At 33.5% G+C, this 13,449-nt stretch overlaps 1 protein-coding gene across 2 annotated transcripts; it reads left to right on the top strand.

Annotated features, from left to right (window-relative positions):
• Positions 1 to 6,098: 6,098 nt before the first annotated feature.
• LOC112733630 (ultraviolet-B receptor UVR8) lies at positions 6,099 to 11,649 on the top strand. Of its 2 annotated transcripts, none has more exons than XM_025782664.3 (11): positions 6,099 to 6,831; positions 7,685 to 7,758; positions 7,845 to 7,929; positions 8,105 to 8,236; positions 8,413 to 8,637; positions 8,719 to 8,958; positions 9,351 to 9,394; positions 10,031 to 10,213; positions 10,436 to 10,526; positions 10,862 to 10,905; positions 11,097 to 11,649. In XM_025782664.3, exons 1-11 carry the CDS (start codon positions 6,636 to 6,638, stop codon positions 11,217 to 11,219), a joined length of 1,437 nt encoding a protein of 478 aa, XP_025638449.1. In that variant the 5' UTR covers positions 6,099 to 6,635; the 3' UTR covers positions 11,220 to 11,649. The 2 variants fall into 2 exon arrangements, with proteins under 2 accessions (XP_025638449.1, XP_025638448.1); XM_025782663.3 differs by having other exon boundaries at positions 10,406 to 10,526.
• The last annotated feature ends 1,800 nt before the right edge of the window (positions 11,650 to 13,449 follow it).

Here is a 13,449-nt window from a genome sequence, read left to right as displayed (position 1 = left end):
CAGAAAAACTTTACTCAGCCACTTTGCATGCATGATTCCAATCTTCAACTCCCTGGAGCAGTTGTGCTTGTTGTTACAGCTCTTCAACTGCCAGCTTCGCTCATGCTTCATCTTTCCACAGTATGCGTACCACTCACAGCCCTCCACACACTCCACTTTAACCCTCTTCAGATCCACCTTAGAGAATCTAAGACTCCTTCCACTACTGACAGCATATGCAGTGGCACATTCTTTGAACTCCTCTCTTGACACATACAAGGTTCCCACCTCCCACTTGTATTCACTCATGTTCTTCAAGGGCCTGTGAATCGGGTACCTCTTTCCCATGTAATCTTCATCATCACTCAATGGAATATCTAGAAAATTCTCACTATTGTAACCTGCATCCTTATCACCAAATCTCCCTACAATTTTTTCGTTTCCAACATTTGGTGCAGCTAGTTGTGAAGATTGACCCTGTGACTGACTAGGTATAGACTCTTTTTCCCCCTCTTCCGTGATGTTCACATCAACTAACCCTTCAGCACCCTCCCTGTCATCATCACTGTCACCAAAGTCAAGACTATCAAGACTGTGATATGATGCATTCTTAGCAATTGAATCAGAACTCCATGAACTTTCACTCCCCCTAGGTTCATAGTCATCATCATCAGAGGTCTCACTAAACTCCTCCTCTTCTTCAACAGCAGCACAACCCCTACCATCCTCACATGATCCCTCACTAATGGATCCAACCTCATCCACTTCAGTGGGCCCATCAGTAGCTGCCTTTGACCCAAGCCCAACAACTAGGCCTTCATACACAACAATTGGGCCAGGCCCAGCCTTATCACTTCTTTCAGCAGGAGCAGTAATTTGCCCAGCCTGCACATCTTCTCCCACTTCACTTGTCTTGTGAACAACATAAACCTCAACCATATCATCCTTCACCTCAATTCTTGCCATATCCATTGCATCTTTGTCATTTTAAAGCATGGTCAATCCTTTCTCTAACCCAGCATTCACAGCTTTATACCACATCGCAGCGATATTCTTTTTCAAATATCCCTATCTACTCACTATTTCATACACCTCAATCAAACTCCATTCATCCTCATCACAGTAGTCTACAATGGACGTCTCCCTACCCAAATACCTAACAGCACCTCCTGTAAGCCGAAACCTCCCTTGGTGATAAATTTTTACACTAAAGTTACTCATGTCTTCCGCTACTTTTCCTATTACAAGTTTCAAAAATCATAAAACCACAGTAATCAATGTGAAGGGCAGAAAGTGTAAATCAAAACATTAAACTTACATCAATAACCCCAAACCCCAACAGCAACAACATAACGACCACAGAAATCCTATGCATACTCATCTTTACTTGCATGAACTATTCCCTTCAAATGAAAATAAAACATTGATTCAACATACCTTTTCATTCTGTGCCGTTTCAAAGTTCTTGGTACCACCAACACGGGGCAATGCTGTTCTGTGTAGGGAATATAGACCACACCAACCCGCTTCAATCCGTCTTCTTCCTTAGTAATCGAGGGCGAAGAACATGCGATCAAAAATCGATAGGGTTCAGGGACTGTGGGTTGAATGTGAAGTGTTACGTTTTTTGTTCCTCTCCTCTGATTGCAAGCGTTTCGTATGGTTAAAGAAAACATTACGCACGAAGGGAAACTCGTGTCAATACACACGTTTGGGGTTACCAACGTGTCCTGTCCACGTAGGCAGCTCCGTTAGTGTTCCGTCAGTGGAGTTAATGGGAGAATCATATTGAATCAGTTTTAGAACGTTGGGGACGTAAATAGGATGAATGAAACGTTAGGGACAATTATAGGACTTACCCCAAACGTTGGAGACAAAAATAATACTTTACTTTTAAAAATTATTATATAACATTTATAATGTATAGTTTAAATAAGATCATAGAATATTAGAATTGAAATAACACAAGTATGCCATCAAAATTTAGAAATTTATAAAATATATATCGATACAAAATACGAATAGTCCAAAACACTTTAAGAAGCCATAATGCTAGAAAAATAATAATTTAAAATGATTTTATTTAATTTAATATCTATAATAATTAAGGAATATAAAATAAAATACCTTAAGATTGTTTTATCCTATTTTTTATTGTCAGACAAACATGTTTATTTAAGGAGTATTCATATGTGTATGACATCTTTATCAACTAATTAACAATTATTCCATTCTCAAACTACCAAACTATTTGTTGACCTTTATTTAATGGAGTTTAGAGAAGGGGTTGGAAAAGTAATATCAACGTAAGTGTCACGAGATCTTTTGAAGCAATGAGAGTTGGAGGACCTCACAAAAAAGTAAAGGATTTTGTGCTTGGAACTCTCACAGACGGATTGTGAAAGTGAAAAATGATGAAAACCACTCACAAGTGTTATGTTTGTTCATATAAAGTAGTTCGTAGAGTTGGTGGAGCATGGTTAAATATGAAAAAGGCAGAGGGTAAAAGGAAAAGTCAAAAGTTAATTAGAGCATATGCTCAAAACGGCTTAATGTACCAAAATTTCCTTACAAGAAGGGAAACTAAAAATGGAATTATTAGAGAGCAAGAGAAAATTGGCTTTATGTGTCAGGGGGTGTTTACCTATATTTTTCATTTCTAGTACTATTTGAACGCAATAATAGCCCATTATACTTTTCAACGGACGTACTTTAATATCAACGGAAAAAAAAAAGATGGTAATAAAAACGATATAACAATATCATATAAAAAGAAAAATATATATAATGTTGTACTGGATGTTTCCGGTACGGGTTGAGAGATGGATCGAGAACTTGCGGGTCGAAGCGGATGCCGGATTATTTGACTGGAGCAATTGGGGGTGGTACCTGCAAAGACACTCCTACGCTCAAGTCAGAATGGATCTGAGAGGTATAAGGTGTGTAGAGTGAATGACATACCTAAAGGGGCCTGGAGCTCCCCTTTATATAGGTGATGAAGATAAGGGAGGTATTTGAATTTGATTGTTGGTTAGAAGCTCTAGTGAGCCGGTCTCGGACCTTCTAGAAGGGCGAAGCGGGTCGAACCCGAATAACTGAATTCAGAAACTGTTCCAGGTGTGGGATCCGTGGGCCGAATCCGTAACAAATGTATATGTATATCTAAGATGTGTATCCAATGCAAAGTACACCAACATGTAATTTTATAAAAATATTAAAAAGATAATAGAAAATTAACTCAAATAGTCTAATAAAATTATATTATTTAACATTATTTTTTAATTATTGTTTATTTTATTTTATATTTTTAATCATTATTAGAATATATAATTAAATAATATCAAATATAATAAATATATACTTACGAAGGTTACATACATAAAATTTAATAATTTTAGATTATAGTCTTCCGAATATTAAAGTAAATAAAAATTATAAGTTTTATTAAAATCATATTGTTTACCCATTATAAGAGAATTCTTTTATTATTTTCAATTCTGAATTTTTATTTTGTTTTTTTATTAAAATCAAATTCGATCAAATTAGTTACTTTAAAAGATAACTACTTAATTTTTTTTATTATATTACTTATTGAACTAATAAAATAAAACACATCTCACATGAGACATAATATAATTTTTTTTTACGCCACAATCATATGCCTTTTTCCCTTGTAAATTCTCTTTGTAAAGTGAGAATATTATTCGATTTTTCTATGAAACTTTTTTGGATATCCGAATGGAATATTTCGATTAAGCTGAGAAAACTATCGTATCAAGAGCTAATATATATTGGTATTTCCTCTTACGTAGCTCTCTTTATGTTTGTTTGGTAAATACCAAACAATTAAACATCAAAGTTATCGTTTAAACCTCTCGTGTATTCAAAGTTACAGTTTTTCATGATCTATAAATCATACGTTTAGCTTATAAAATGTGTTTTTGAAACTTTATATACCTAATTCTTAATTTATCTTGTCTGATTATATGTCTAACGTAAAAGTTTTGAATATATATATAAGACAATCAGACTCACTTATTAAAAAAATATTATTTACTTTCTTGAAAATAGAACATTCTGGTGTTTTCCTGATGTTGGGTCAATTTGTTAAGAAGAGTTGAAATTAATGAAGACTCAATTTATCACTCAAATGTGTTTTCCTAGTATATTTTGTCACTCAATTTTTTAAATTAAAAATGCACTAACAAGTAATAATATTTTATAGTTAATAAAAATTCAAAGATTAGAGATAATGTATCATAGCAGAAAAAAAAAATTTATCAAATGCTGGATGAGTAATTAGTAAAAAAATGATTTTTTTATGGCACATATAACAATGAGTAAATTATGAAATACAAACAAAGATAAAATAAAATAGAAAAGAATAGAATTGTGTTTTTTTAATAAATTAAAAAAATATTCACCACCATATAATTGATGGTGGGTATATAACTATTATTAGACAATAAATATAAAAAAATATTAATAGAAATATTAGATTTGATATTAAAATAAAATATATTATCAATGAATAAAATTATGAAATTTAAAATCAAATTAAAACATTTAAGTGTTAGATATTTTATAAAATTCGTAATTTACGTACCTCCAACCATTATCAATAAATTGTTTAATTTAATTTAAAATTTTCAATTCTTGAATTATACAGTCAGATAGAATCAATGTGTGTTTTTTTTTTTGTTCCATGATCATAATTGGGAACCCAAATTTTATAAAGTTTATGATGAATAGTCGTATTCTTTCCATCAAAGAACAGACCAACTGCTAATATAATTAATGAATAATTACAACACCATCCAAACTAATTTCTATATTAACAAATTGGACTACAATTAGAATAAAAATTCTAACATTAAGATCAGAAGAAAATGAAAAAAAAACTTTTTGATAAATAACATTCAAATATTAACGTGATAATAAATTAAATAATTAATATAATAAATCAATTATATATAATTGCTTAGTTCAACGAAGTAAGTTAAATATATAAAAAATATCTTATAAATATGTCATTTAAAAATGATAACATTTTTAAGAATTACTAATTAAAATATATAAGACAAAAAAATAATGCAAATTAAAACAAAATTAATTCATATTCATGTCAAATGAAATCATTAATGTAATTTATTGGTTATAGTTAATATAGTCAAACAATATATTAAACAATAATAATTAATAAGATTAAATAAAATATTAAATAATTTGATATTTATCTTAATTAAATAAAATAAATAATTAATTATGTCATTCTTAAAAATTGTTAATTAAAATATATAAAACAAAAAATTTAATGTAAATTAAAATAAAATTAATTAATTTATTTCAGTTAAATTAAATAATTAATGTAATTGAGTAATTATAGTTAATGTAATCAAATAAAATATTAAATAATATGATATTTATTTTAATTAAATTAATTAATTAATTAATTAATTAATTAATACATTTAAATGAATTAAATAAAATAAATTAAAAAATATATTAAAAACATGCTGCGAAAGAATTCGATTTTAATAATATATAATAGATAATAGATATAATAGATGTATATACTAACTATAATTACTTGCCTAAATAAATAAAAATTACTTGTCCTTGTAGATAATATAGACACGAAGGTTGACAAAAATCCATGTTACCAATAAGATCGAAAAGAAAGAAAAGATGAACTAGTGGCCGGTTGAATAAAATTTGGATACGTAATAAAGTAATGGCTCACTTTTCAAAATGAATTTCGCATACATGCACACCATTACACCAATCAAATTAGCACAAATTGTTTTTTATTTAGTTATCACCAACTAACTCCTCCCATACGGAACACTATATTTTGGTTAATCAATTTTGATTAGCAAATCTAATTGTCCACATTTCAACCATCTTTGTCACCCTATTATAACACCAATAACAAAACCCTTCAAATATTTGTCAAACTTATCAAAAATTAAAAATTAAAATTTAATTTTTAAAATATAAAAATAAATAATTATTAAATATTAAAATTTATCATAAAAAATAAATTAAACAAAAATTACACACGGCCGAATTCACCCCCTTTCCGTTAGTTGAAAACTTAAAATTCCAAACATCATTTCACACATCAACATATCACATCGCGTAAATCAGTCCCAAACCATTTTCACATTGCCGTAGAGACACACACGTTCATGACGTGTTGCTTTTCTGGAGTCGACACGTGGAAACTCATAATGATTGGAGACACCATGAGGGCCCAACACGTGGCCAAAACAGAAGCAGACACCGTAGCTGCTGTTTGAAGGGAGAGAATGAACAGAGGAAAAAGAAAATAAAGCAGAGCTTCCAGAAAGTTCCGCCGTACTCGTGGCTAGAAACTGCCGAATCAAGTAGTGGCTAGAAATATGCCATGTGTACTTGGCACCACGTGAGCATCCAACGTGGCACCCGCATTCTCGCGGAAAATGATACGCCCCCTTTTATGCACCAAGCTGAGCGAAAGCAAAAAGATTAGGGCACTTTCCGCCACTCCAAAAATCGCATTTTTTTGGAGAGCTTACCAAACGGAAACACCCATAACCAAAAGAATAAGAATAGCACCGTAATCTGAGGGGTAAAAAGTTTGGAACTTTGTTGCATTGGGTGTGTGATTCGCCATGAATGGCGAGGGGAGCGAAGCGGCATTGGAAATGGTGGCGAAGGATAGGTTGGTGTACATGTGGGGTTACCTGCCGGGAGCTCTGCCGCAGAGGACGCCGCTTTTGACGCCGGTTCTTGCCAGGGTTCCAGCACCCGGTCACTCCTGGAGGGATGTTTGCGGTGGTGGTTGTGGATTCGCTATGGCCATTTCCGGTGATTCACCTTTTTTATTAAAAAAAAAAAAAGAAAATTCTTTATTTTGTTGTTTCGAAACCTCTTTTTATTAGTATTATTTTGAGTTTTCGTTGTTGGTTGGAATTCGAGAATTAAGCTTAATCACTTTTCTTTTCTTTCGCGGGGGGGTAGTGGATTTTTGTTTTAAAGTTCAAGTTGTGGAAGGAACCGATAATCCATTGAATTTCCTTTATTTATTTATTTTTTGGGTCTGCTACTTTATTTATGTTCTTAAAAAGTCTTGAATGTTGCGTTTTTCATTTTCCATTTCGACGAAAGTAGAAGAAACTCAACTTACTGAACTTGGTTCAGTGGACTAAGCTTGACTAAGCTGATGCTGATGATGTTATCAGTGAATTGCCTTTTTCTTTTAATTTGCTAGCAACCCAAGTTGTGTTTTTTAAAATCAAAGAATTTTTCTCTCTGTTACCAGCAAACACAGTTTATTGATTTGTCTATTTACAAATTTCTGTTTGAACTTTCAATCTTGTTATTTGCTCCAGCTACACCATAAGCTAGTCTTTTTCCTTTCCTTGTTATTTTGTTAGATTGTTGAAACTTGAGGGACAGAGTTTTACCCTCTTCGTATTTGTTTTTCTTTTAAAGAGAAAATATATTTATCAATTTCTTCTCCATTTACTCTCCGATGGAATACATTGTTGTTCTTACTTCTTTATGTTGCTGTCATAATCAACTAAACTCTATTTGTTTGTTTTTATTTGTGAGATGATTGTATTCGTAATTTACTTTTAGTTTTTGTATATTTGCTTAAATGATTTATCATTGCTCTTATTTTATTTATTTATTTATTTTTAATTCTTTCCTTAATCAGATTCTGGAAAGCTCATAACATGGGGTTCAACAGATGACTTAGGTCAAAGCTATGTTACATCTGGGAAGCACGGGGTAATGCATAACCATGACACTGTTCTCCTGCAGTCTTTGTTGCTTCTTTGTTAGTCAACTAACATTTTCTTGTTTTTCTGCAAAAGGAAACTCCAGAGCCTTTCCCTCTTCCGCCTGAAGTGTCTATTGTAAAAGCTGCTGCTGGATGGGCACATTGTGTTTCTGTAACAGGTAACTTTGATCTCCCTTGTTTTGCTGGGACTGAAATAGAATGAGTAAAGGAACATTGAATGTGTAGTATTATGTCGTTGGAGTGGAGTAAAACTGGGGCTAAAGTTACACATGAATCGATTCATGTGTAAATTTAACCCTCATTACAAACACATCCTTTGATGTTTCTTTGCAGAACGTGGAGAAGTTTACACATGGGGATGGAAGGAGTGTATTCCCTCTGGGAAGGTATTTGGTGAACCATCAACTGGGGTAAGTCCTGAAAAAGATGTAACTGGAAGGCAGAGTTCATTTGTGACGGAGCAAGGTATGTTTGATCTTTCTTGAAATGGCCTAATAGTGGGGGCGGCAGGGGACTGCAGCTATGTAGGATAGAATGTTTGCAACCAAAAGAAAGAAGAAAAGAGTGTTGCCTTTTACAATGAGCAAAGAAGGATACTTAGCCTTTATCTGTCTTACTGATGTAGAGTGGTTTTGCTACAGTGAGCCCTCGGTCTCAAGGCTCAAAATCTACTGGTGGAACTGCCTCCAGTACCAGTGGAGAAGAAACTACAAAGCGAAGGAGAGTATCTTCAGCAAAGCAAACAGCTGAAACATCATCTTCTGGTGATGATGTTCTGACTGCATTGCCATGTCTTGTTACACTTAACCCAGGGGTGAGGATAGCAAGTGTTGCAGCTGGTGGACGCCATACCCTAGCATTGTCAGGTATTGATTTCATTATGGACAATCTATAAACCTATGCCAAAATATTGCACATCATTTATTCTAATTTTCTGGAAGTTACAGATATGGGACAGGTGTGGGGTTGGGGCTATGGAGGTGAAGGGCAGCTTGGTTTGGGTTCCAGAATACGTATGGTGTCCTCTCCTCATCTTGTTCCTTGTATTGATTCCTCTCCTTATGGTAAAGATAGATTGTCATCGCTGGCTCGTGGGAGCATGGGTTCGGAGGGACATAACTTTAGAGTTCCTGGAAGTTATGTTAAGGGAATTGCCTGCGGAGGTCGACACAGTGTGGTAATCACAGGTACTTGTGTCTGTCTATTCATTGTCACACGTGAAACCAGAAGAGAGAATATCCAGATGCATCATATATGATGCAATTTGCCTAGCTGGTATCAGGATTGGTTGCTTGAAGGTGTTTTTAGAAAAGGAAAATTAACAGATGCTACAATCAGACTAGGAATTGTATTATTTGATGAGATGAAGAAACATTATGCTTAGATTGGTCCATGAATTTGGGAAACATCTATAACGTCTATATATGGCATGTCATTCTTAATACCAGATTAAGAGTTGGATAGTTACAATACAACTTTCTTAGTTTCTTATTTTCTTAAGTTAAAAATTTTCTCATTTTTTGGGTCCTCCATAATTCAGATATACTGATATTCCAATGTTTGTCTATTCAATATGCAGATGCTGGAGCGGTGCTTGCTTTTGGTTGGGGACTTTATGGACAGGTAATTTAAAATGATCTATGGATATCATTGGAGCTTTTGGTTGCGTATCCTAAATGGAAGTGAATTATATCTAAATACCTGTGCATTCCCTTTTCGTTCAGTAAAAAATTGTTAAGGTTGTTCATAAATAAATTCTTATGTCTTCTAACCCATGGTAAGCTTGCTTGGTTTAATATTAGACAGTGTTTTCATCCGTCTAAGAGCAGCATATGTGATTTTCACCTCCTCGAGGCCTCGAAAAGATATATAAACAAAAAAGACAATTTATTGATTGGGATACGTGTTTTCTTGATATGTGATGTATCACTATCAGCCACAGGAGTTGCACCTTCCCTTCGATAGCTGCTCTTAGGTGTTGAATACTCCCATGCACTTCCTTTCCACAAGATTCTAACCAAACTAAGCCAAAAATCTATTCATGTACGCCAGTGTTTTCATATTATCAACTGTTAACCTTCTTTAAGATCAACATGTAGGTAAAGTAGAATATGGTGGACAACGATGTTGAAGATGAAGTTCACTCTAACAAGGGATAATCTGTTCTATTCCTTTACAATGTTTACCTTTGTAATCACTATTGGTTGATGCAATCATATACTTGTTATACTAAACTAATGTCATCTTGTTTTGGAGAAGTGTGGGCAAGGAAGTACAGATGATGAATTGAGCCCAACGTGCGTATCTTCTTTATTGGGTATGCAAATAGAGGGAGTTGCCGCAGGACTGTGGCATACTGTCTGTATATCTGCCGATGGGGATGTATATGCATTTGGCGGGAACCAGTTTGGGCAGCTGGGAACCGGTACTGATCAAGCTGAGGTGCACCCTTGATATCCATTCTCCACTGCAATTGCCATGAAAATTTAAAAATGGAACATAATGATGTGATAACTTTATTCCCTAATCAACTACAAATGCTGTTTAAGGATTAAAAAAAAAAACTACAAATTCTGTCACCTAAAGCTCTGTAATGTTATGTCATGCTCCTAACTTCTATGGTCTGTTATACAGTTTCCCTTATGTTTGGAATTTTTGAGACAGACAATACCAAGGCTGCTAGATGCTCCGAGCTTGGAAAATGTGAGCGTGAAGAGGATATCTTGTGGGGCTCGTCACACTGCAACAATTACAGGTATAGTTTAACCTTCAGAGCTGTGATAGCATTCTTATCCCTGCATGGGAGAACCTAGCCTTACTCTGCTGAAGTCATGTTACTGAACTCTAAACACTGACTTGAATGTCTGTTTGAATGTTTGATTTCTCCAGTTTTCTTCACTTTCAAAGAAGTTATGTCTATGCCTTCCGTTTTGGCCTAAATCGTAGTCTCATACCTAGTCACGTTCTTGTATTTTGATTATATTGGTAGTTTATAAACATACTGGAAATTCATGTTCCTAACATTAACATATTCTCATTAGTTTGCCTTTTGTTTTTGTTTTTTGTTTTTATAAATTTTTTCACTGACAGAGAATGGAAAAGTCTTCTGCTGGGGATGGAACAAGTATGGTCAGGTGCTTATTTTTTGCACTCCATTTTTCATGTGTTTTCTTTATATTTCAATGCTCTATATCTATACAGTCAATAAATATTGCTGAAGTTTTTCTCTGCGAGTCTATAAAATGGCAAGGATGTATGTAATGCTTTATGAATTAGCTGCACTCTTACCACAATGTTCTAAGTAGTAATTTGGGGTGTGTGGCAGCTAGGACTCGGGGATGTGATCGACCGTAACATCCCTACAGAAGTAACCATGGAAGGTTGTGTAGCGAAGAACGTGGCATGTGGGTGGTGGCACACACTTGTTCTGGCAGAGTCGATCACCTGATTGAAGTCATGGCTTCTTCCTTTGAGGCTCATTGACCCCAATTTTGGTAGTTAGTTAGGCACCATCTTTTCTTGATTTAGTTATTAAGCTATGGTAAGTCATATGTATATGTATATGTACATACAGTAGTAGTGGTATACATATGCATATGTATACGCTTTGTATTCTTTCATGGTGTGAATATCTGAAATCACCATGACCTACTGGCTCTTAGCATTTAACAACATCCCATAGTGATTTCTGTTTTGAAAAGGAAATAGTGGGGTTCCCTTTCATCTTATGATGTAACATTAGTCTTCTTCATAGTGTGTATATTTTATTCTATTGTATAAAACTCTGCCAGTGTAATTATATATGTATGCTATGCTGGCATCAAGTTGTGGAGTATTGGATTAGTATATATGATATGATGTACATGTTATCCTTGGAATCCGTATCAAATGTACGGGATTGATACTTGATATTGATGACAATAACTGCATAAACAGCGATTTTCTCAATTATTTGTTTCTGATAAGAATGGCGGTGGAAGCATGGCAATAATTCTTATGATTTCTCGTCATTTTCATGTGCGACGTGGTTTTCACGATTATTCTGTTCTTGGCCTTTTTGAGTCGAATATGACTTGAAAATGAATTACAAGAATGATGTTAGTCACACTTAATTGTAGTTAACACTGATTTCAACATGGATCGAGCTAAATGTATAAAGATTAGAAAGTTAACAAATAATTAATGGTTGGTGCCAAAGTCAAATAGCAAAGGTGGTTTTCCGCATTATTTTGCGGGTCTTGCCAGTTGCCATACATCTCATCTTATCTGATCCTAGTACTCTATTTTTGTCTCATGGCTAAATACCAAACATTTGAAACAAAAACTAAGCTAATGGAAGCTGACTCATTGTCGTAAAAGTCAACATAATATATTTATTGACAAGTTGAGAATTGGGATTAAGGTTATTCATCTTCATGAATCCATTAGTTCGTGGCGTTTCTAGATAGCTGGTATATGGATCTTATTTGCATTAACCCTAAACCAGCACATTGTTTTCATTTTTGTACGCTACTGCCTACTCTATATATTTCCAAGTCAACCCGCTTTATTTGAATGTTACCACTTTTTCGCTTTACATTTTGGTTTGACACGTAATAATGCCTTTGTTAGTTATGTGTTAATAAAACCCCTGTTTTATCCCTTTTCCTGAACAAGTTGAAACTTTACCTTATTCTCTCTTGTCTGATTCTCGCTTTGTGGCATTGACCTATTGCTTCACTTCCATCTATAAAGTCAAAGTCAACGGTAAGATAAAGAATATCAACAAATATACAAAATCATGTTTAGGTGGGAAGATATTCTTTGCCATTCATTGCATTTTAATTAAGAACACAGGTAGTAAGTAGTAACGCCCAAGGGAAAAAAAAGGTATCAGAAACTTCAGAAATATGAGCTGTGTTAGGCTGGAATATTTCGTATAGAACATTCAAATATATATGAACACATTAATATTGAATCTTCCTGTATTACTCTTTTTCCCTCCTTAATCTGCCAGCGCTGACATTTCTAATAATAATAAAAAAATAGATACTAATAGATGGATGCAATCAAAGGGGAATTGTGTCACATGTATACGTGAATGTACGTGAGATCACGAATTCATGATATCTTACCTATGCACTTCTAAAAGAAAATACAAGTTTAAATTTATTCATTATTAGCTCCATGACATACTCGATTTCTCTTTTCTTATGATGAATAAACGAAAGTAAATATAGGTAAACAACTTTTAATTAATCAATTTTAAACAACTATAATTAATATTTATTAATTTTATATTTTTGAAAAAATAAAATTTAAATAATTACTAAATAATGGTAATTTAAAACAATCAAGATTACTAATTAATAACAAATTGATTGGTAATTAGCTAGTTGGACGTTGATTACCCAGTAGAATTTCTAAATGAATAGTGTGACACTGTGACTACATGTAGTGTTTACCCTTAAGATGACCTGTAGTGATAAGCGAATACTCTAATTATTACTACTATATTGCGATCCATGATGGATACATCTAATTTATAATAATAAGATAACGTTGCATGCCTAATCAATTATTTTAACAACTGAAAATCCCCAAATGTATGAACCTAAGCTACATTTATGAAGTTTTTTTCATGGAGAACATAATTAAAGAAGAAAAGAAATCTATCTTGCTTTTATTTTAGTTTTGTA

This window comes from Arachis hypogaea, chromosome 13 (assembly GCF_003086295.3).
Source record: "Arachis hypogaea cultivar Tifrunner chromosome 13, arahy.Tifrunner.gnm2.J5K5, whole genome shotgun sequence".
NCBI lineage: Eukaryota > Viridiplantae > Streptophyta > Magnoliopsida > Fabales > Fabaceae > Arachis > Arachis hypogaea.
The sequence above is the reverse complement of the archived record's forward strand: the minus strand, read 5'-3'. Positions and strand labels throughout refer to the sequence as shown.

Bases quoted from the DNA above. Each gene is read 5' to 3' on its own strand.
- LOC112733630 (XM_025782663.3), top strand. From the start codon at position 6,636: ATGAATGGCGAGGGGAGCGAAGCGGCATTGGAAATGGTGGCGAAGGAT. The intron at 9,395-10,030 runs GTAATTTAAAAT...GTTTTGGAGAAG, and splicing joins GTTGGGGACTTTATGGACAG to TGTGGGCAAGGAAGTACAGA. The intron at 10,214-10,405 runs GTGCACCCTTGA...TCTGTTATACAG, and splicing joins CCGGTACTGATCAAGCTGAG to TTTCCCTTATGTTTGGAATT.